This window comes from Felis catus, chromosome B2 (assembly GCF_018350175.1).
Source record: "Felis catus isolate Fca126 chromosome B2, F.catus_Fca126_mat1.0, whole genome shotgun sequence".
In the NCBI taxonomy this organism is placed as follows: Eukaryota; Metazoa; Chordata; class Mammalia; order Carnivora; family Felidae; genus Felis; species Felis catus.
This window is the reverse complement of record NC_058372.1, coordinates 117,781,854-117,806,254: the sequence shown is the minus strand read 5'-3', so window position 1 is coordinate 117,806,254 and position 24,401 is coordinate 117,781,854. Positions and strand designations below refer to the sequence as shown.

The following is a 24,401-nucleotide window of genomic DNA, read 5'->3' as shown; positions in this document are numbered from 1 at the left end:
ACCCAGAAGGAGAGATCTGTGTGTGGAGAACACTGTCTTCAAGGGAGCCACAATTGTCACAGGGACACCTCGCTGACCTCCCTTCCCTCTTCTCTTCTCTCTCTCATCTTCTGCAAGAACTTCCCAAGACTGAACCCATTTAGAAGTCCGAGGGCATGGGATCCCTATTGCCACCCATATGTGGCAGCTTCCTCAGGGGGAGTGAATAAGGGACAGAAGGTGCTCCTTTTTTATTAATTTTTTCTGACTTAGTTGCTGAATGGCAGAAGTCAACTATGGAGGACCAAGGCATGCTTTTTCTCTTTCACTTGTTACTCTTCATCTGTAATTTGTATTCACACAGATACTGAGAATTCTGAAGCAATGTGTGCAACAACTGAAAATGAACCGATTTACTTGGTTCCAGATTGTGTTTATTCTTAAATCCGATAAAATAGCTCCAGTGTCCTGCCTAAAGATTGCTTCAGACTAGAGATGACTTTGTTCAGTGTTTCAAGTCTGCGTTGCCTCCTTACTTGTGGTGAGAACATACTGTCTTGGGCAGCCTTCCGGCTTGCTCCTGTGGCCATGGCCGTGATGTTTCTGGAAAACACCATTTCTGTCTGGTGCCAAGTTGCTTGGGCACCTGTGCCGGATTCATCCCAGCTTTTTTTCTCTGTTCCTAGAGAGAATCGGGGCTGCCAGATTTGGGTGACTAAAGCACCCTATAGATTAAATTTTTAAACCTGCTGGGATTGTCTAATGTCATTTTACCTGTACATATGAATTATTCAAGTGTGGCAGCAGAGAAAGCAATTGGCATCAGTGACTTAGTACTATACTTCTATTTTTAAAAAAGTAATATGACTTGTTCTAGATGATTCAGTTGCATTCTCGTTGAATTGAGACTTAGATTAAATATGGTGTTTGTTTCAGCAGGCTTGGTGAGAATTTGTTCCATATCATAAGTGATTTCTGAAAATATGAATGTCTCTGAATAATGTTTTCACTTTTATATGTCGTGAATGCGATCCAGTTCTTCCCTTGAAAGTCAGTGATCTGTGTATTTTGAGTATTGGGTCCTCAATATTACTTGAAATGTGAGGAGACACTATGTCACTTTTATCTGTAAATTTATTTGGTTTTTAAAAATCCTTTAGGCTTGTGATTATTGTAAATTGTCATCTATTCCAAGTTAAAATGCTGGGGAGGGAAAACAGTTTGAGTAAATTCAAGACTAGTTTGCAGTCCATTGAAATGCCAGCCATGGGAATGCTATAACGGGGACTGGATGTCAGCACTCTGAGTTATTGAAAAATTACTCGGAAGAATTCAGAGATTCAAAGAGAAATTTTCTGTGAGGGATTGGTGTTTTGCCGAATAGAGGCGTGATTTTAACAGCCATTAGTTAGCATAGCCCATCTGAAATAAATTTGCCTAAAGTAAAATGTCTGAATGCACCTTAAGTTGGGCTGACAGGGTGTCCCCAAGGACTGGGATAGTCTCCAGGAAAACCCTGTCTCTTCAGGATGTCTAAATTGAGCTCTCTTTCCCTTTTTCCCCAGCAGCTCTTGCAGGCAAGCTTGGGAACACAGAAATTATGCCTTTTGGAGAATATTGTGTCCTGTAGTCAGGTGGCTATAACTCTTTGACAAATCGAATTTTGATCCTAGGAGATAAGAGATTGAAGATGTGTTACGTGCCCTGTTTCTATTAACTCACATACTGTCACTGATATTTAAATACCAACCTGTTAAATTGGCGTTCCGGGTCATGGTTTAAGGGGGTGGGGGGAGATGATGAGCTTCCTGACCTGTGAAACTTGGACAGCTCTAACCACGGTCAAATGGCTTCTACTTGGCAGGACTCGGAAGGCGTGGACATCAAGCTGGGTGTGTGCGCTAATGGGCTTCTCATTTACAAAGACAGACTGAGAATCAATCGTTTTGCTTGGCCGAAAATCTTGAAAATTTCCTATAAGCGCAGTAACTTCTACATTAAAGTTAGGCCAGCAGAGGTAAGCAGTGTCACGTAGGCCTGGGCATATCTAAACAGCTTCGGTCAGTGTTCTTCTTTATGGCTGTCAGCTGACTTCATTTTTTTCCCAGTGAATTTTAATAAAATGCACTATTCCTTATTTTTTCATGGCAAATAAGGTCAGAGTTCTTAATAATCAACCTGCATGTATATCCATGTTGCTAAAAAAGTAAGAGCCACACCTTTAACAGAAAAGAGAAAGTTGTAAGTGCCTGCTACATAGTGGGGGCCCGTTTTGTTGTTGTTGAATCAGCTAAGTGATAAGGTGGTAGGGTGAGTTGTGGACATTGCTTAAAGTCAGCAGTTGTACTTGGTTTTCACAGAAACTAGTATTGAGTTCTATGAAAAATCCATTCTGTATAATCATACTGGATATACATACTAGTATCTCCTTTCTTCAAGAAGAATTACCCCTCACGGAAACATCTGAATTCATGATTTCAGTAGCTTCTAACCAACTCCTTTATCTTACTGATTTACCTTATTGATTTATTCTAGCTCGAACAATTTGAGAGCACCATTGGATTCAAACTGCCAAACCATCGGGCAGCAAAAAGGCTATGGAAAGTGTGCGTGGAACATCATACTTTCTACAGGTAATTTTAATGATACAGCTTAGACTTAATGAGAACAGCTATTGGTACCCTGTACGTATTAAGTGGTGGTTGTGGATACAGGGGCAGATGCGGCAACACCCTATTTTATGATTCTTTGCTTCTCCTCGGTGCCAGATCTCCTTGGCCGTGCCTCGTTGTCACTCACAGCTGGTCTGTTTCTACAGTGGTCCCGGACTCCACTTTCTGACTACAAATGCCTTCCCTTCTAGAAGCGCATTCTTCAAATCCAACTGCCATTCTCTTGCCAGCATCGTTCACCATTGGCTTCATTTTGTTGTTCTTACCAGCTCTCTCCTGTTTAATTTCTTTCCCCAGCCAGCCAAAACCCTGGGGTCTGTCCCTTTGCTACTTTGTCGGGAGGTTCTAACCACTTGCCTTTTGTGCCCATCAGCCTGCTGGTCTCTGTGTCTCGACCTCCCTACTTCTATACCAGTGCTGTAGAGCTCTGCCTTAAACAGCACAGCTGTCCCGATGGACGCACCCGCTTTTTGTAAGGGAAAATTGCACAACTCCAGATTAGTGCCTTTACAGATAGTTTATTTCTTGTGTCAGCTGGACCCTCAGAGCTACCAGGCAGTGCTTTTACCTCCTTTCCTGTTAAAATATTCCTGGTCTTCTGGAGCCCCTGGGAACCCCGGCCTCTCTGCTCAGATGCCCTCTGCTGGGTGGGGCACTGATTGTAGAAGCTGTAGTCATGAGCATTCTCGGTTTCCTGTACCGTTTTTCAAAACTCTTTAGCCCCAGATTATGTAGCATTCCGCTCTTCTTCTTGTTCATTCTTCCCTTCCTGTTCTGTCTCAAGGGAAAAAATAGTCATTCCCTATGGAAGTCTTGATCCTTCGTGCTTTGTATGTTATGTATGTCAAAGGTACGAATGCCTTTGACTTCCTCTTTGGCCGGCAAACATGTCCATATCGTGTTCCTTTAAAAACCAACACAGGGGCGCCTGGGTGGCTCAGTCGGTTAAGCATCCGACTTCGGCTCAGGTCATGATCTCACGGTCCGTGAGTTCGAGCCCCGTGTCGGGCTCTGTGTTGACAGCTCAGAGCCTGGAGCCTATTTCAGATTCTGTGTCTCCCTCCCTCTCTCTCTCTCTGACCCTCTCCCGTTCATGCTATCTCTCCTTGTCTCATAAATAAATACATACATAATACATACATACATACATACATACATACATACATACATACCAACCAACACAAAAGGACAAGTGAGAAAACCAGATCTCCTTAGACCCCCTAACTGTCTTTAGCTTGGGTCCCACCTCCTTTGTACTTCTTCAAGGGCGTATTTCTACATTACTCTTCTTGTTCCTTTTTTTTTTTTTTTTAATGTTTATTTTTGAGAGTGCATAAGCAGGGAAGGAACAGAGAGGGGCGAACAGAGGATCTGATGAAGGCTCTGCACTGACAGCAGAGAGCCTGACACGGGGCTCAAACTCACGAACCGTGAGATCATGACCTGAGCTGAAGTCTGACACTTAGCTGACTGAGTCACCCAGGCGCCCCTCTATGTTACTCTTCTTAGCAAGGAGCACTTTGCTGATCATTTTTTCCCCATTTCCTCCGTCCTGTTCCTGCAGTCTATACAGCTACGTGTCTAGACCCTTCATCTTTACAGTTTTTGCTTTGGGCTCTTGCTTTGCTACCACATACTGGGTGTGTGACTGTGGGTAAGCTACCACCTTCCTGAGTCTCCCTTTCATCATCTGTGTGATGGTAATAATAGTCCCTATCTGATAGGGTTGCTTTGAAAAGCCCGTGAGAAAACACACATGGAACACATGTAGAACTACTTCCGGTATGTAATAACGTTTATCATCGTCATCCCCATCATTATCATCCTTATTCTTGGTTTGGTACCACAATGTGCTGTTTTTAAGGTGAATTATTAGGTGGTACAAGTGACTCTTTCCGGTTAAATAGAGCAGTGTTGACAAGATATGTTGTCAAACAGACTCGTTTTAGAGAAATGTAACTCCTAAAATATACTTGAATCCATCTGACACAGTTACACTGGTCACATAAATCTTTGAAAAGCTTATAATTCCTCCTGGTAGCCATGGCACATTTCTACTCCAGACAACCGGAGTCTGCCTCAAATAAAACTAGTAGATGACATTAATGAGCTAAATGACACAGTCAAGGCAGGACACATAGCAGGCTTCCCTGTCAGGTCATGATAATGGAGACAGTAATTGTCTCAGAAACGACACGTGCTGTGTTCATTGAGCAAATATTGTTGTCAGACACAGAACCACTTGCTTTACATTGTACCGTGTCATTTATTCCTCACCCCCAGGGAGAAAGTGGCTCAGAGCTGGGTGCCCAGTAAGGAGCACAGGGGCCAAGCACCTGCACAGAGTTGGGGACCTGGCTCTGTGATTCCAGAGCCCACACTGGTCACCTCTATGCTGGTCCTTCCTCTGGTATTCTTCTTTTTTATTTATTATTAATTTTGTTAAATGTTTGTTTATTTTTGAGAGAGCAAGTGCCCAAGGGAGGGGCCGAGAGGGAGGGGGACAGAGGATCCGAAGCAGGCTCTGGGCTGACAGTGGAGAGCCCAACATGGGGCTCGAACTCATGAACTGTGAGATCATGGTTCAAAGTCAGACACTTAACCCACTTGAGCCATCCGGGCACCCCCCTCTCTGGTATCCTTGCAGCAGGCGTTTCTGAGGTGTCTGTTAGCCGTGCGACGCCTCAGGTCCCTCCCTCCATTTTTGCTGACATACCACGACTCTGGTTTAAAAGTAGACCAGTTTGCACCTGCAGACTTTGGAGATAATGGTTAACAAAAGCATTTTTATATCTTTAAACTTATGTAACTTTGCTTACACATGATAGGAAGCAATGTATCTAAAACAGGGCAAATCATAATTTGCCTATAGAGTGCCTCGAATCAAATCTGGATTTTGTTCTGTTTAAGTTTATCACAAAAGATGCAAATGATTTCTTCAGAAAACTAAACTGGCTTCAGATTGAAGCCATTAAAAAAACCAGATCTTTCTATTGATTGATAGCCACTCAGCCAGACTAATGTTAGTAGCACAAGAACGTGATAAAAAGTCGCTATTCCTCCTTGAGTGTTTGATAGAGCCTGTCTCCGTTCTAAGTGCTTTACATAGATTAATTCTTTTAATATGTACATTGTTGTAATCTTCACTTTACACTCAGAAAAGCTGAGAAACAGAAGTTAAGAAACATGACTGTGTCCCTGTAGACAGTCACGGGTGGAGATGGAAGTCCGAGCCAAGCCCTGTGGCTCTCAGTGCCCATAAGTGTTCCCACTCTGCTGTACTTCCTGGTTGTGTTTACAGTGGACATGTTTCCTTCTTTTTTTTTTTTTGTTTTGTTTTTGTTTTTGTTTTATTTTTCCCTCAGTGCTTTGTGGTGGTGGTGGTGGTAGAGGTGGCGGCGTGTAAACAGGATTAACACGAGGTTCTTGCAGCTTGGCATTAAACTCTCATTTAAACTTGGCATTGTAGATCCAGGCTAATTCCAAGTGAATTAGTGTCATCAGCCGCTTCATAGAGAGCTTTGCTATTAACGGTATGATTGACTTCACTAAGTGATGTGGGTGGGTTTGTCTTAAAATTTCCTTTATTTTTCATGGGTGAAAAAACCAATAATACCTGACTTGTAATGGGAGGATTTTTTATAAAATTGTTACCATGCTTCTTGAGCAGTAAAGTATGTGAAAGTTAATTTCTTTTGTGATGTGTCATTAGGTCGTCTTGCTCAGGACCTTTAAAGCTATAGGATAATTAGTTCCTTGCTTATGGCTTTTAAATTCCCAAAAGCGAAATGATGTCTTATAGTGATTTATTTAAATTCAAGTTAGTTAACACATGACGCCCAGTGCTCATCCCAACAAGTGCCCTCCTTGATACCTGTCACCCATTTAGCCCATCCCCCCACCCCCGCCCCTCTGGTAACCCACAGTCTGTTTTTTGTATTTAAGAGTCTCTTATGGTATGCCGCCCTCTCTGTTTGTATCTTGTTTTCCTTTCCCTTTTGATGTTATTTTTATGAAGGTGGGGTCTGAGGTAGTAAATAAAAGTAATATCAAAAGGAAATAATTGTTAAGCGATCTTGAAATATTTTGTTGCTTGGCCTACGTTTCCGTAGAAAATTTATTTGCATTGCCGTTGACTTAAGTCACCAAAAATGTTCTTTTAGAAAAAGCTAATAAATGTCTATGTTCAGTCCATTTTTGTCTTGATATTTGTTTCTATTTAATTGCAGCTTCATTACTTAAGGATTTGTTATCAGAAAATTAATCTGTAAGCTAATACTTTGTGTATTTGGTCACAGGTGCCACTTGGGCAAGGAAGTGTTTTATCTCAAGTTGAAATAAATAAAATAATACTTTAGTTAATGACTTTCCTAATTTTACATTGGTACACATATCTGTTTTTAAAATATTTGCCTTGTATTTCTTGAATTATTTCTTTAAGTATTTTTTTACAAAATGCGTTAAGTGGATAATTATTCTGATATGCATTTAAATGGGAACCAATCATCTATTATTACCTTAAAGAAAAACAAATTAGACCAAAGAAAGAAATACGACTGTATAGAATTCTCCTCACCTGGACTTAGATATTTAGCTGGTAACATATCCCAGTCTATATAAAAAAAAAATTAATGTTTATTTTTGAGAGAAAGCGAGAGAGGGAGAGAGAGAGGGACACACAGAATCCAAAGCAGCTCTAGGCTCAGAGCTGTCAGCACACTGACAAGGGGCTCGAACTGAGGAACCACAAAATTATCACCTGAGCCAAAGTTAGATGTTTAACTGACTGAGCCACCCAGCAACCTCCCCCCCCCCCCCCCCCCCCGCCGCCCCTAGTGTATATAAATGAGAGCCTACTTTCGTAACTGGGGAAAAAAATAAAACAGTGTCATTTTACAAAGCATTTTTTGTAGCAGTGGGATTGTTTTATGTTTATGAAACTAAGACTGAAATATTCATCAGCAGTTCTCTCAGTGTGTCAGAAGTTCTAGAACTTATAGCCCAACTTCCCTCCTCCAATATCCTGGCATAAGAGAATTCAAAAGCTATTCTTAAATGCTGTGACTGTGTAATACTAAGAAAGAGAATTCTGAAAAATGGATAGACATGTCTTTGGATTTTCTGGCTACTTAAATTCAGGTGCCCTCTAGGAAATGGTGACAGTGGGATTCTGTCTCGTGATCTGGTCTGTATTTATTGAGCATCTGCTCTATATGGGACCTAGCACAGATCCCGTGTGAAGTTATATAAAATAAACTAATACCCAGAAAGTCAGAAAACACTGATGGAAGTTTTCTTAATTTTCTTTAAAATTGTTTTCTGAAGACTGAAGTCTCTTGATCTTCTTTCTTTGTGAGTTCAGTTAATTTTATAGGAGAGGAAAATGAAATCTTTAAAAAGATCTCTTTATGTATCCTGTACGATTTTTCATAATTCACACAAGCAAGTATCCTGTTTCTAGTTTCAATTTTTTTTTCAATTTGAGAAGGGTTTAACAGTGTTTGATAAGCACCACTGGGCCTAAAGGGGTGTCACCTCTGCTGGGGGTGGGGAGCAGTGACTGGAACTGGAAATGGGAGATCCCGGTAAATCCCTGTGTGAGGCTCCTCATTCTAGGAAGATGTGGCCTTTGGTTGAGAGATGCCATTCACTGAGGTGAGCCTACAGATGGGTGCCAGATGCCTCCAGCCTCACTCTTCTCTTTATCTCCTCTTTTTTTTTTTTTTTTTTTTTTTAAATAATTCTACTTCATTGGGTAAGATAACTTCACATGAGACACCTATCCTTTTCACCTTCACGTGTACGATGGATTATTGACTGTGGGCACAGTGCTGTGCAGATCTGTAGAACTTTTTCATCTTCACTGAAACTTCATGCCCAGTGACTGGTAACTCCCCATTTTGCTTTCCTTGCAGCCCCCAGTAGCCACCAGTCCAGTCTGAATCTATGAATTTGGCTGTTCTGGGTACCTGGTGGAAGTGGAATTATGCAGTCCTTGTCTTTCTGTATCTGGCCTTTTCACTTATGCATAACATCCTCAAGGCCCATCCATGTTGTTGGGTATTGTGTGCAGAATTTCCTTTTTTTTTTTTCTTTTGTAAGGCTGAATAGCATTCCGCTCTATGTAGATACCACATTTTCCTTACCTATTCACCTACCAGTGGGTATTTAGGTTTTTACCACATCTTTGCTATTGTGAATAGTGCTGAAATGAACATGGGAATACTACTAATTTCTCTTCAAAATCTTGATTTGAGGTTATTTTTGATAAATACCCAGAAGCAGGATTAGTTGGGTCATGTGGTAATTCTATTTTTAGAATTTTGAGGAACTTCCATCTCATGTTTCATAACTTCTGCCCCATTTTGCATTCCCACCAACAATGTGCAAAGGTCCCAGTTTCTCCACATCCTTGCCAATACTTGTTGTCTTTAGTTTAAAAATTGGGGTGAGGTGGGTAGTTTCTTTTGGGTCACCAATGCGTATTTCCCCTTTGAAGTATTCTTTAGAAATACTGCTTTTTTCCTCTGGTTGCTCTTCCATTAACTATAGAGTGTACTTAGTGAATAAATGATAAAGAGGTGATTTAGCCATCTTGTTTTTCAAGGATGAATATTTCCTACTGTGGTGATGAGCTTGCTAGTGACCCTTTTTTTCTATAGATCATTGCTTTCTTACAGAGTGTTCTTCGATCCCTATTTAACTGGATTGCTAGGTAGGGAAACCCTGTCATAGCTCATCGGGGGATAGCGCATCGCAAGTGACTACATTTCTCACCTGCTTCTATGATTCATGATCAGGATGCTGAGATATTTAATTCCTCAGCTGTTAGAGAAAAAGAATAGAGAGCACAAATAAGAATTCTGGTCTATATTTCTAGTATTTCAGAATTCTAATTTATGAATATACAACTTTTCCCAAAGTACAGGTTGAGGCACTGGCCCTCATCAGAGTGTATTCTTAGCAGCAGCATTGGTGTCTCCTTTGAAAATCTATTGGCAGAAGGTGGAAGTTTTTAAGAAACTCATTTGCTACCTTATGTGAATAGATTAACACCACGACAGCCAGAGTGTCCTGGCTCTTCTCTTCTCAATTTAATTCTGAGATATAGTTTTTCTGGGTTAATGTCAGTGAGAATCCTGTGTTGATGGAGAATCGCCTTTTGTGTTATTACAAGTAGCTTTACCTTGCTTGAATCTCTCTTTGTTGCTTTTAAGCAGAAGATGATGTCTTCAAAATTTGTTTTTTGCGTAGAAGTTCTAAAAATACTTGAAATGTATTTTTAAGTATTTAAGAATCTTAAAAATTTAAGAAATCACTCTTTGGAGAATGAAAGGAAAAATTTTATGGAGTTCATATTCTGGCATTATCAACTAAAGTCTTCTCATTTAATAAATGGTATAAGAGTGCTAAGATTATTTTTTTAAGACATTTTGCCAACTCTTGATTAGACCATGAAAGTGAGACCATTCCAGTTGTCTGCCAGACAAGACTGACTTATTTACTAAAAACGTAGTTTTGCATAAGTCTGGGAGTATTTGACATCAAGAAAATTTGACTTCATTCGTTACAAACCCAGGGTTTAAACAGTGAAATTGTGCTGGTAAGAAAGGATATAAGTCATTTCTACAGATCTACTGTGTGTGATGTTCTTCATGGGAAAGCATCACTTGATGGAATGGATTCCTGAGTTGGATGTTCTTTCCCATGGGAAATAGACATAAATATTGAGAATTACTAATGGTAATGGATCGCCTCTTGGCACTTATAGCTCGGAGCAAGAATTCAGACATATGTGTTTATATAAATGATTTAAGCTAATACAAATAAATATCCTTTGATATACACTGAGAACAGCTGCTCTTTTGCTCAGGTTGAGGAAAATACATTATTCATGAATACAGGAGTGTGGATTTAGTCATCTTAATCACTATCCTAAAGCTCTGTATGTAGGAGGGTTTATAAATGATGTTCTTTTTCATTAGAAAGTTTAGGCAGCCTTTTGTTGTGTAGATTGAGTAATCTTAGTAAAATGAGATAAAATGTAAACTTCTGTCATCTTTTTAAAAAAGAAAATTCATAAAGTCTCCTTTTTGTTTCTTTTGTTTCCCCCTACAGGCTTGTGTCTCCAGAGCAGCCACCAAAGGCCAAGTTCCTGACCCTGGGGTCCAAATTCCGCTACAGCGGCCGCACCCAAGCCCAGACCCGCCAGGCAAGCACTCTCATTGACAGGCCAGCACCACACTTTGAGCGTACCTCTAGCAAACGGGTCTCCAGGAGTCTAGATGGAGGTAAACACATTTGTGATAGTTTGTATTCCGTTAATCTTTCTCTGATCCAGTGGGATCAGAAAGTGTTGATCTAGTTAATGAGGTCCTCAGAAATGTCCTAGAAGGATAGCTATTTTCTCTGAGTAAATAAAATAATATTTCTTATATTCACAAGAAGAGTTTTATAGTGTTTTCAAGCTGTCATTGTGAACCTAATTTTCTTTGTACTGTCAGTGCACACAAATATTAAGAATCATCATGGGTAAGATGTTGGACAAATACATGGTTACTGATCTGACTTAATTATGATGTGTTTTATGTGTCTTAATTTCTTGAACTTGTTAATTAATGGTGAAAGTGGAATTCGAAGGGTTTTGGTATGGTAACATAAGAACCTTATTTAAAGGAACTTTACAATATTCTAATTTTATGAGTTAAAAACTCTTACTAAAGCTTACCAAACTTCTTAGCATATGAGAAAGCAACCACCACTTCCAAGGATTAATTTAAATGTAGTGTTTTAACAAAAAAGAAAGGAAATACAGTATAATCGTTAGTTCTTTCAGCGAAGTGGGGGGAGGTTATGTATAAATTTGTATATTTTTTGTTAGAATTCTTATTAGCTACAGGTTTGCAGTTTTACATATTTTATGTATGGAAATAAATTGACATTCCTTCCCTTCATGTATGTATTTTATTAACCTAATTTTGGGTAAATAGTTTTCTATAAAAGAGCTGGAAGAGACAGAGACAGAGAGAGTCCCAAGCAGGCCCCGTGCTGCCAGCATGGAGCCCGATGCAGGGCTTGAACCCACGAACTGTGAGATCAAGACCCAAGCTGAAATCAAGAGATGGACGCTCAACTGACTGAGCCACCCAGGTGCCCCTTTTATGTTAGGATGAATGTTTTATAAAGAACTTCATTTTACTTTCTGCCTAGAAGAAACCAATTGATGTGGGTGACTTTCTCCCAGAAAGTCGTTTTCCAACATTTTTTGGTTGATTAATCTCAAAACCTATGTGCAAATAGTAATAGTAAATTTAAAATTTTGTTTTATTATTGGGCCGCCTGGGTGGCTCAGTCGGTTAAGCGTCCAACTTCAGCTCAGGTCATGATCTGGCGGTTTGTGAGTTCGAGCCCCATGTCAGGCCCTGTGTTGACAGCTCGGAGCCTGGAGCCTGCTTCAGATTCTGTGTCTCCCTCTCTACCCCTACCCCACTCTCTCTTTCTCTCTCTGTCTCTCTCTCTCTCTGTCTCTCTCAAAAATAAATAAACATTAAAAAGAAATGTGTTTTACTGCTCTTGATCATAGAAAACCTTTCTTGCTTATTACATTTTTCTGACATATGAACTAGAGCAACTTTTATTTTAAGTAGCTGAAACAGATCTGCTAATAGATAAAAATGCTTTTTCATATGTATACTTGCTAAGTTTTTTTTTAAATCTAGTTGATCTAACAATGTCACATCAATTTCAGATACACATTTCAGATATACAATATAGTGATTCCCCACAAATGTAGCTACTATCTGTCACTATAGAAAGCTATTACAGTATCATTGACTGTATTTTGTATTCTGTACCTTTTATCACCATGACTTATTCTATAACCGGAATCCTGTCTGTGTCTCCCACTCCCCTTCACCCTTTTTTCCCCATCCTCTGACCCACTTCTCTCTGGCAGCCATCCATTCTCAGGATTTATAGGTCTGATTCTAAAAATGCTCTCTCCTAAATGGATTGACACCCCTTGGCCTTGATCTACTTTCCCAGAATAAACTTGGAGAACAGATCCAGGCAGACATACAGAGATACTTCCAAGGATTTGTTGGTGGGCATTTGTCTATGTAGTTATTCAATCTTGATTCTGGAGAATCTCCCATATAGTTTCAAGACTACAAATAGGCAAGGGGGTCATAAACTGTGGTTCAAATAACTATCCGTATTTCCAAATGTAGTGATTTAAATTTATTGAGATTTTGATGTGTGATAGCTGTCCGTGTATCTTTTAGCTCGTCAACAACTGAACACTGTTTTTCAAGTAAATGTGACAAATGTGCCTGCTCGTGGAAGTATTTCACAAGCCTTGCCCCTTGCCACAGAGAATTTGTATAAGTGCTGAATAACCTATAATCAGTGTTGGTTAATGCCCTGAGAGAAGTCATTCCCCTTTCTGGAATACTGTCTGTTTCAGCCTTTGTTTTAAACTGTGAGACTTTATAACTCTTATATTGCAAATTTTAGAGTTAAGAAAGAGCAGTGAACCACTGTTTTGAGATCTATAAACTGTGCTCAAGGAAGCCCACCATCTTGTGTGAGCAGTTAGTGCAGAGGGTTATAGTAGGTCTGTATCTGAAAACAATGATTTGTACAAGTAAGAGCAGCAAACATGCACAGTGATCCATTATTTTTCCTTTTGTGTTTTGGACACTGTCATTCATCAGATGGGCAAGTGATCAAAAGGATTATTGTGTTATTGTGAAAAATAGAAGGCTTTTCATGCCAATACATGACGAGCCAGTGAACTATTTGGTTAGGGCTTTTGGTCTCCCCTTTTCCCTCCCAAAGCAAAGCTAGGCCGTAACCTGGTACTGAGCTTTCTTTTTGCCACCACTCCCCGTCAGTACACCTTTTATCTGCTGTTGCTGACCTGTGTCGTATTTTCTTTTTCCTACTTAGTTTTTAAGTCAGGCTAGACTAGTTTAGGTACATAAATATTTCTCACTTGAAGTTTTGATAGATTGAAGTAAATCGTCCAGTGATTACATACAAGCTAAAAATCAACATGATGTCTAAGGTCAAGCATTGAAATAAAACTCTAAAACTTTTTTAGAACAGTGTGATTCCGAGATTGGAAAATCAAGCCAAAAAGGAGGCAAGTCAGTCATTTAAGAGAACAACCAAGATGCATGTGAGAGTGAGGGAGACAACGACTTCCTGAAAATGGGGAATATAATAAGCAGGACACTACCTTGGATTGGGTCATGGGAGAAGAAGGCCCATCTGGCGAAGAACCATTTGAGTTGAGACGTGAAGGATGAGGGGGAGCTAGCCAGGAGTAGAGCAGTAAAGCATTCCAGGTAGCAGGAGCATCAGGGCTGAAGGTTATAAGATTAGGGAGAGCTTAGTACAGTCCAGGAACAGAAGGAAGGCTAGATGGAGCTTTAGTAAACGAGGGGAGAGATAGGTGCAAACAGTTCATGCAGGGCCTCGCAGGCCATGGAGAAGAATATGGTTTTTATTCTAGTGCTACTGAAGGATGTGTGTGTGCATTACATACATGTGTGTGCAGTTCTGCAAGCATGTAAGTGCACCGTGTTACTCCCTACCCCCGACCCCCACCACATTATGTTACCTCTTTAAAAAAATCACTTGGTGCAATGTCGAGAATGATTGATAGGACAAGAGAGGAAGAGGCAGACTGGTTAGGAATACTCCAGGTGAGAGCACTAGTGATCTTGTCTTGGGTGATAGTAGGCCATTTAGCCATTTGGCACCATAAGCTCAGTGCCTGGGGCCTACAGGCTCCTCAGGATTCTACAAGTGTTTGAGACCTAAAAAGTTATTTTGCTTCAAAATACAAAAAACAACACAAACAACCCACCCCCCTGCATAGTGAAATTAATAATTTTTTATTTTTTTAATGTTTTTATTTATTTTGAGAGAAACCGTATGCGAGCACAGGAAGGGCAGAGAGAGCAGGAGAGAGAGAGAATCCCAAGCAGGCTCCGTGCTGTTAGCAAGGAGCCTGACACAGGGCTCATCCCATGAACCATGAGATCATGACCTGAGTTGAAATCATGAGTCGGATGCTAAACCAACTGAGCCGCCCAGGCACCCTGAAATTAATGTCTTTAAAAGCATGCAAAATATTTTTCCAGTTTCATTATGTAACTTTCATATTCATTAAAATTTCTGTATCATTACATCTAAAACCATTTCTAGGTCAGTTTCCCATTTTGCAACAATTTCTGAGTGTGTGTAATGGGTGCTTAGAAATCATAAGTTAAAAGAGCTACTCATAGCCTATATTTTCTGAGGGAAAATTACTGAAGTCTTTTGAAAAGTTAAAAAAAAGAAAATAATTATACTTAATGTAAGATTTGGTGTGGGCTTTCAAAAGTGTGAGTCCTTAAGGGCTGTCAAAGTCTTAAAAGTGACCTGGTTAGTAAAGTAGGAGGAGGGAGAACTGGCCACATTTAAATTCAGCTGGACTTGATGGTCGTAAGGGATAAAGGCAGAGACTTCAAGGTTTGTGGCTTGGGTAACTGGGTACAAGTAGAAGTGTGGTATCTGGTGAAAAAGGCAAGGCTAGGGAAGGTGCAAGGTTTGGACAGGGCACATGAAGGGTGTGGGCCAAGACCTTTCTTGTGATACACAGATTACAGGTGCTTGATGCCTCCCCAGTTCAATATGGTGGATCACACCCATTGCCCTCCGAGAGCTTGCAACCTAAAGGCCTCATGTTTACTGCCCTTTTCTGGGGCATAGAACCAATGCAAACCTCACCATGTCAGTCAAGCACTTTTCATACAGGTGAAATAACCTCAGTGGGTGGGGTTTGGGGAAAAAGCTACAGATGGGTAGAGGCTTTGTCGCTGCTACTCACTTGCATTTGTTGAAATGTGATGCCGTCTTGGGTTGACCTGCCATATGGCAGAAATTTCAGCACAATATATGTCCCTGCTCATGTGCAGGAGGAATGAAGGAAAAGCACATGAGGGCCAGGTTTGCTGAGGCAGGGGGTTGGATTGGGTTTATTGTAGGTCAAACTGAGGCACTCAGGAGGGAGGTTAGAAAAATGAAAACTATTCAAAATAAGCACAGAAGTTAATTTGTAAAATGGACTTTGGCTGTCTTGTCATAATTTTGAATGATACACAAATTAACGCTTCCTTTATGGAAGAATTCTGAAAACATATTTGAAGCAAATCATTTCAATCTCTAGATAATTGTTTGTTGCAATAAATAGATTTAGAAATGAGTTTAGGAAAGATCAAAGAGGCCTTACAGAATTAAAATATTCCTCACTTTGGGATTTTGACACAGTGCCCAACTCTTTCTCACCTGGTCTTAGAGCTCCTCCTACTGGCCAATTCCATGATCAGACTCAAGCCTTCCAAAGTCTGATTGGAGAGCCTGGTGTGTAGTTTCATGGGTTAAAATTCAGAATATGTTTAGAATTTGGTAAAAATTTAAAAATGAATTTGATATGTTGGAATCTTCAGAGCTCAAGCAATGCTCCTGTTCCTGTTAATGTCTACGTGCTGCCTGTTCATCTGTGTAAGAGGGGGCAATTCCATAAACTTTGAGCATTTCAGTGTCCTAAAGTATTCCAAATGATCTTTCTTTACTAGCTCCAGTTGGTGTTGTTGATGAAAGTCTTATGAAGGATTTTCCTGGCCCTGCTGGGGAGGTTTCAGCATATGGCCCCGGAGCTGTCAGCACCGCCATGGTACAGGATGGGGATGGCAGAAGGGACCTCAGGAGCCCGACTAAAGTCCCACATGTGCAATTCGTTGAAGGAAAGGTATGGTAAATTAGTAGAACATGTGATTTTAAATGTGTACTTAGACTAGAGGCTGTTACATATGTTGTTTCAGAACTCAGGTATCGTTTAAAATTAGTCTGTGTATGTTCTCTGCTGATACAAGTTCCCCATTTTCAGGTACATGTAGGCTCCTGCTGGTCTGAACAGTCTCTCTAGCCTTTTTCTGATTGTTGTTCAAAGCAAAATATTTCAATGTAATTTATATTGGTGCAAGCAAGTAATTTAGTGGCCTAGTATTTGTGACTGTCTTCACAATCATCCTATTTAGTTAAATCCCTAAATTATAAAAGCTGCGGTGATCTGAAATGTGTATTTGTTTGTAAATTTGAAAGCATAACCTGTGTTGGGTATTTTAATTATGTTGACTTGAATTTTTTTTTTGAAATGAACAAAGATGGTCTTTATGAAAAATGTTATTTTTCATTCACCTCTAGCTGATGATGAAGAAATTCTTAAGCAAAGGGTGATTGGTGAATAGTGAATGAGAGAGAATGGTGTGTTGGGGCACACTCCGTAGGGAGTGGAGAAGTAGCCTGTGTTGTGTTTTCAAATTTGTCACTATTTTATGATCCCTTCTTCCCTTGGGCACGTGAAGTCACTTAGAGGTTGATTTGAAGAGGCTTTGAGTTCATCAGATCTCTTTTCTGTATCTACACAAAGCAACTTTTTTATAGAGAACATTGGAAGTGAACACGAAAAGGAAATTCTGCTATCGATTTTATAATGCTTTCTAAATTTTAACTTTTGAAAATGTTAACGACCTGCAACGTAAATGTATAAAGAACCTACTAGTAGCTGCCAGTGGCTCGGGAATTCCTGCGCTGACCACCTGTCTACATAAAGCAGGGTTCGGGGACCATGTGAGCCCTAATGCCCCCAAGGAGCACCGTGCCATCACGTCCCCCGAATACCTGTGTTAAAGTACTTGTGACTGTCATACCAAAAAAATTATTTGGTTGAAAGTCATTCAGTTAAAAATAACAAATTCTGACCAACAAAATATCCTTCAACCAATGTAAAGTTGTCGGAATCTTTTAGGATTATGCTAATGAGGCACCCAGGAGAGTGACTGCTTCCATCTGAAACCAAAGAGCTCAGGGATTCAGAGTCTCAGTACCCTTTTGCCTACTTAATTTGATGCACGTAGTTATTTTTAAAAAGTTATTTTAAATTCCAAAGGAAATTCTGCTTATGTTCAACAAATGACGAGGTGCGCTGGTCTTTTTGCCAGTGCTTTGAAGCATTGATTTAAATGCAACCAGATTTAAAAGTAAGAATGTTACTTGAGTTTCATTGGATCTCTTTGCAACCAGTCAGAGAATAATAATGAAATCGGTCTATACCTATAAATTTTATGTGATAAAAGTAGTCCAGTTTTTCTCTTAAAAGTGGATCATGTAATTCATGTTCTAGCTGTGTGCTGTGTTGATAACAATCCCTAATTCAGAGTACAAGTTTTCACTAACTACCCATTTCTTCTTTTTCTCTCTTGCCTCTGTTTCTCCTTTGAACGTATCCGTTGTGTTCATTTCTCAATTCCATCATGGGTTTGCTCCTGAGAATAGCCTGTTTCCATATGCCCACCTTCACCACTCATTTGCTGTGTTTCATCTCTTTCCCCAAACCTGTTGCCAGTCCCCGAAATGGACTTGCTTTCAGACATTTCGGAGGAAGACCCCTTTGGGGAGGCTGACGAGGTCACACTCGACAGCTTAGAGCTCCCTTCCACAGGTGAACCGTCAGAGCAGGGGGACTGTGAAGTGCCCACCCTCGATTCTGTCTTGGCTCCTGTTGCAGCCCCCCCTCAGCCTGACTGTCCTCCCACCCGTGAGAAGCCTCTAAAAGAGGCTGACCACAGAGATTCTGAATTTGGGTACTTTTCCTTCAGGTTCTGCAAGTGCTTTCCGCCTAGCTTCCCCTCCCTTCTCGATGAAGACGGTTATCTTGCTTTCCCCAGCCTCCCCAAAGTCTGGGTCTCCTTCCTCCCCACTGATGTGCAGCACTACATTCCTATTACCTCCCCTTCATTCCTTCCTTCCCTCATCCTTATCTTTGGACTACTTCTCTCTGCTTCTCAGTCAGTGCCTTTTTCTCTCACCTTTTCCCTTCCTCTGGCTCTGTCCCTCTGCTATCTGGAGGCTAAAGCCACTTCCTTTAATGTTTCTTATGACTGTGACGTGAATGACAAAACAGAGGAAGAGGAAGCAGTTGCTGGCACTCCTACATAAGCTTGAGTTTGTGGGGCCAACAAAACTACACCTCATTTTATGTCTTCATAATGTAGAGTGTAAACATGTGCATAAATTTCACCACCGATTACCCTCAAAGTAGTATGAGCCACACATTTTCACATACAGTGTTTTAGTGCATGAGAAATACATGTAAATAAGCACGTGCCCTCCACTGATTTCCATAGACCAGGTCCACACGTTCTAAGTTGAGAGCAAAGTTATGATAGGATGATTTTGTAAATATCTAGACCATGCTCGGTCTTTGTAAAAAATGTTTTAAATGTAAAAAAGAAGGAAACCTATGTTCCCCTTAACAATCCATAATGGGGTCTGTTTGTTTTGCAGATATCAGTGCTGTTCCTTTAGGGTGGAAGCTGTTTTGATGTAGAACTTAGGACACAGTGGACATAACTGTCACTGATGTGTTTTAGTACAACTCCTTAGCATTGTTACTTCTCTTTAGAAAGCCAAGCTCGTTCTTCTTGCATTTATGAGGATGTATCTGTAACCTTTTACTCCTGACATTTATAGGCCTAATCTCAGAAATTCCCCGTCTCCCTATTATTGTACCGTTTGGGAACCAGATGAATTTCGGTTAGTTTTTGTTGTGGTGGTCATTGTTTTAACACTAAATCATGTAGTTCTATGAAAGGGTCAACTGTCAAGTATTTGTAAGGAAGATACTAGTTTCTTTTGAAGAAATACAGATGAAGAATGAAACACAGCTCTTTGAAAATTTAGACGATTAGCCTTAAGGTTGGGCTTCTTAGCGTCCTTTTATGTAAAATTAGGTGTCTGGTTTGAGGATTTTTTATCCCTTTATAGGGCTACCACTGCACTACTAGGTTAGTACTAACGTGTGCGGTATGTTTTTGTTTTGCTAAATGTGGTCTGAAGACTTAGTGTCTCATGTCCTGTGGGTACTGTCCACAGAGGAGACCACAAAAATTTAGAGCACACTTGAAGAAGACTGTAAAGGTAATGCTATGATTAGGCATAGTGGGAGAAGCCACTATTCTTAAAGGTTACCTGAAGAATGCCACAGATTGGCATTGTAGAGAATTAAATATTGACGAAGGAATTGGAAGATGATCCTTAATAGGTTGTTGGGTAGCTCTGTCTTCTATTTCCCTTCGGATAAAAAGATCCTCTGGACTCCCTGCTTACCTCAAACATACTTGAATGGTTTGAAGAAAAGAAAAAAAAAAAAAAACAGCATTTTGAACTCTCAGATTTGACACTATCATTCCAGTTAGGAAGAGAAGGAATATATATGATCCTGCTGTAATTAACATGTGAGGGTTAAACTGCTGTCTTTCGGTCTCCGAATCATTATTTTTGTTTCTTGCTATGCCTTTCCTTGAAGTCGGTAGTCATTTCTGTTTTTATTTATTTATTTAAATTTTTAAAATTTTATTTATTTAATACATTAATTTATGTATTGACATACAGTGTTCCATTAGTTTCAGGTGTATAACAATGATTTGACGGTTCTGTATGTTACTTCGTCCCCATCTGTCACCATATGACATTACTTGAGTATTATCAATGATATTCCCTATGCTGTGCTTTATCTCCATGAGTTAGATTCCATATGCTGTACTTTTTGTCTCCATGAGTTAGTTTAGATTTACAGGTTTTTGGGTTTTTTTTTCCTTCTCTTGGGTCACTAGAGACTGAGAAGTGTCCAACATTAAGAAGTATTCTTATTTAAAGAATTTTATGAAAGAAAAGTGGCTATGAAAATAGGAGTATTTTTAAGTACAGTTTTAACATGCAAGTAGCAAAATAAGCCAGTTTTCTTCCCAAGGAAAGAAATTTATGTTAAAGAACTCAATAACAGGGTGAATATCTGTCCCCGATATAAAGTGAAAACGAAATTTTTACATCATTATACTTTGCCCTCATCACTCGTTGCTCTAGACCTTTCCAATGAGGACAGATGGAATTATGCCATTTTTACACTCTCATATTTTCATTTCTGAGTAAAAACATTCAAAAGGAGCACATAATCTAGGGACTGAGAAAGAGTGAAGCTTCCATTTTCCATTCCATCTTTGCAAAAAGGCCTAGTTCCACCATTTGTGCAACAATGTAGGTGAAGAAAGACCAAAGTGGCTTAATGTTCTGCATCTTCTGAGGGCCAAACAGTAAAGGTTGGTAATCGGTTCACCATTTCAGTTCCAATACAGCTTCTGTGCACCAATGTAGAGTTGCTACGACTACCCCCACCCCCTTCTTTCTGGCCATTTGCTGTATGACTTTCAGGTGAAGAGGAAAGAAGAGAAGACACAGCTGGAGGAGGTGGATATTTATTCCCCCTGAATTAAATACCTAGTGGCTGCTATGCACCATTATTATGGTGTGTGTGGGGGGGGGGGGGGGCGGGTGATGCACTTCGGGGATGATCTGTGAGTTTTGCTTGTTGTGACTTTAGGTTCTTAAGATTTTTTATTCCACTTTTATGTTAATGTCTTGGACTAGCCAACTCTGGGTCATTTTTGGTGCTTGTCGACTGATACACTTACGTTTATTTGCCTTTTCCCCCTGTGTGTGATTTAATTTCACAGAAGAATTCCTTGAGAGTAGAAGGGGATAATATTTATGTCAGACATAGCAATTTAATGTTGGAGGTTTGTATAATTTAAGAAAACAACTCTGTCCTAATGGCTGCCAAGCTGCTGTGGACGGGAGGTCACGCACAGGCTGGCTGGCAACTTTCTTTAAGCACGGTGCATGGAATGCATGGGGGACACTTCAACTCGGGAGTGCATGTTACCAGTCCAATTTTGTTCCTTTAAAGTGGCTTAGGTACGAGTATATCTACGAGAAGTTCTCAAAGTGACAACTGGGAAAAAAAAGTTCTGTGTAATCTAATGAGTAAAATTTTTTATCTATTACTCTTACTGAAGTTCTGCAGGTAAATCTGTTCTCTCCCTAATGGGTTATCTCCGGGGTATAGAATCCCAAGTAACACCCCATCCTTAATATATATTCACCAGAACAGATATGTGTTGATCTGGCATTAAATGGCTTTAAATCTGTATTCACAATTTGGGGGAGTGGGGGAGTTGCTAAAATCCATGCAATTAGGAATGTGGTCCACTTAAAGTATTACATTTGAAAAATATGTTAATGGATTGTTTTGATTAAAAAGAGACTGGGAAAGAAAGGGGGGGGGGCAAAAAAAAGAAAACCCAGGCAACCAATTAGGTATGTAAAATATATTCCCCGTGTCACACGAGAACGTGTTTCTGTTTTCCCCCTTATTTTATGGTAGTAAAATGGTGACGTCTTCATTTGGAGAACTGCAATTCTCAGTAATCTGACTAATCTGGTTGCTTTTGGCAGCTTTGATAACTATTGGAAATGTGTTTTGCCTAACTTACTAAAATGCTCTGAACTGTAATATGTAACATTGCTTTGAACAAATGCAAGAAATGTGCCTGATCTCAAGCCACAGTCATTTTCCCATGCCATGCAAAGAGTTTTAGATGATCGTGAGTTTTTGCAAATGGCTACAGAAGCTCGTAGATGAGCTGTGATGCTTGTGCATGAACGTGGACTATCTAATGTTATCAGATGCATGACCTGTTCCTCTGGGAGTGCGATGAAAGCTATAATCCATGGGCGGCCCTGTGATTTTGAAATGTAAGAAAACATTTAAAATTCACTTAACACTGTTTCCTGGACGCTAGTTACCTTTTGTTCCCACAAACACAGTTTATCGGGGCCAACCTAAAACTTCCCACCAATACCATTTGTCAGGGCCTGCTCCAGTGCAAATTGACCTGGCAGTTTTTCTTGTAACTCTTTCTGAATAAGGACCATTTGGTATGTGGGGTGACTGGGCCTCACAACTGTGCTTGGCAAGCACATGAAACCGAATGGGAGGCTCACTCTTATAGAGAGGCTGAACAGAAGCAGCCTTTGGAAGCCATTATTTTTATTCCTTAACTGTTAAAAGCCATTGCTAGAATTTCCTGGAAAAAGTCAACCCTTGGTTTTCTCTCTCTCTCTGTCTCTCTCTCTCTCTTTTTTTTTTTTTTGATGATCTTGGTCTGGCTTTCCCATCAAGCCAAATGTGCTTCTGAGTACCTTTCTCTATTTTTTACTTGATTTACTATGTTCACAGAATGCAGCTGTAGTGATAGCCTTCATGAGACAGGTAAATTTGCAGGAACAAAGTCATAGGCTGCGTTTTAAGTCCAATTTTTAGGAAGAAGGTCATTAGCCGTTTTGAGTACCAGTAGTTCTATGACGTCCTTCTGATAATGTTAATAATTATTTCTTTAAAAATTCTAAACAGAGAAGAAATTAGAACCATAAAATGTGAACCATAAAAAAATTACACATTGGCTTTATTTTCCAATTTTGATGAACTCCTTATATTCATAGGTGATAATATGGCTTTTGAGACTTGGCATTTTTCTTGCTTTACTATGTTTTTTTAATCATAAGTTTGCTCTGTCTTATTTTTTGGTTTTTTTATTTTTGTCCTGCTGGGTTTTTCTTTTTCTTTTTCTTCTTTTTTTTCCTTTTGGATTTCTGCCCTTTATTACGTTACATATTGCTAGGACCTCGATAAGGCCCAGGAGGACATACTGAGACATCAGGCTAGCATTAGTGAACTCAAGCGCAATTTTATGGAATCCACACCTGAGCCGCGCCCTAATGAATGGGAAAAACGACGTATCACACCTCTGTCCCTACAGACACAAGGGGTATGTCACTAGCTCTTTGTTGGCTATATGTCTCATTCCAGCTCTTCAGTAAAACTCAGGTTGCTAATATACTATGTTGATTCTCAGGAAGTTAGAAAATGTTCTTTTTTTTTTTTTTTTATGTAATTGCTAACAACTTTTTAAATACTAAATATTAACAATGTAATACTTATTGACTTCGTTTTTAGTACATTGTATGATTTTTAAAATTTTTTTGAAAGTTGCAAAGTACTTTCACTATTTTTACTCAAGTAAATTAGTAGTAATGACATGTCATATTGGTGACTTAGAAACTGGCATTACTATGTTGCATTAAGGTTTTTTGTTATGAACGACTGAAATAAGAGTTTACTAAACAATAATTAATCATTAAAGAGGTGTAGGAATATAGATCATATTTAGAATGTTACAAGGTATTTACTGTGAGGATAAAGTGTTAAACTTAGCTCTGAAAGCTGATGAGCTCTGTTGAAACTTTGCAAAATGTTAATACGATTTAGTACTGAAGCTTCTTAGTAATGAAACGTAGACTAGTATTTTAAAAGGACTTTCAACCGTAACGTCTCTCCACACTCATTCTTTTTCTTTCCATGGTTTGTCTCCCCACCACCAATATAAGTATTGCCTTTACAATATAGTCTCAATTTATTTCTCCATTCGTTTTTATCTACATCTCTTATTTTCTAATGCTCCAAAATCTGTTACCAACGAAAAACTTTCATGGACTCATTTATCATGTTTGAGGAAATACTGATTATACTATTTTAAATATGCTATTTTAAAAAGTCGTATAAAGGTGTTAGCTGACAATTTCATCTTTCCCCCTTTCTTTACAGCCCTCTCTTCTCCTTAATTCATCATCTATCTAGTCTGGCTTGAATTTTACCCAATGTGTATGCATTTGCGTTAGTCTCATGCTATTTTTATTCACTTTTTCTTAAGAAGGCAAAGCTGTTAGTTGCTTTAAATTTCC

The 24,401-nt window shown here is 39.6% G+C and overlaps 1 protein-coding gene across 37 annotated transcripts in view; it reads left to right on the top strand.

Annotated features, from left to right (window-relative positions):
- The window catches only part of EPB41L2 (erythrocyte membrane protein band 4.1 like 2), a 219,269-nt gene that overhangs the window by 160,401 nt on the left and 34,467 nt on the right, over window positions 1-24,401 (top strand). For 24 of the 37 annotated variants that reach the window (XM_023254356.2, XM_023254355.2, XM_023254369.2 and 21 more), the window contains 6 exons: window positions 1,844-1,996; window positions 2,515-2,612; window positions 10,770-10,942; window positions 16,280-16,452; window positions 21,275-21,337; window positions 23,282-23,428. In XM_023254356.2, coding sequence (XP_023110124.2) covers window positions 1,844-1,996; window positions 2,515-2,612; window positions 10,770-10,942; window positions 16,280-16,452; window positions 21,275-21,337; window positions 23,282-23,428 — 807 coding nt within the window. Of the gene's footprint in view, window positions 1-1,843; window positions 1,997-2,514; window positions 2,613-10,769; window positions 10,943-16,279; window positions 16,453-18,038; window positions 19,964-21,274; window positions 21,338-23,281; window positions 23,429-24,401 lie in introns of those variants that run through there. The other 13 variants (XM_023254368.2, XM_023254367.2, XM_023254366.2 and 10 more) reach the window with 3 other exon arrangements.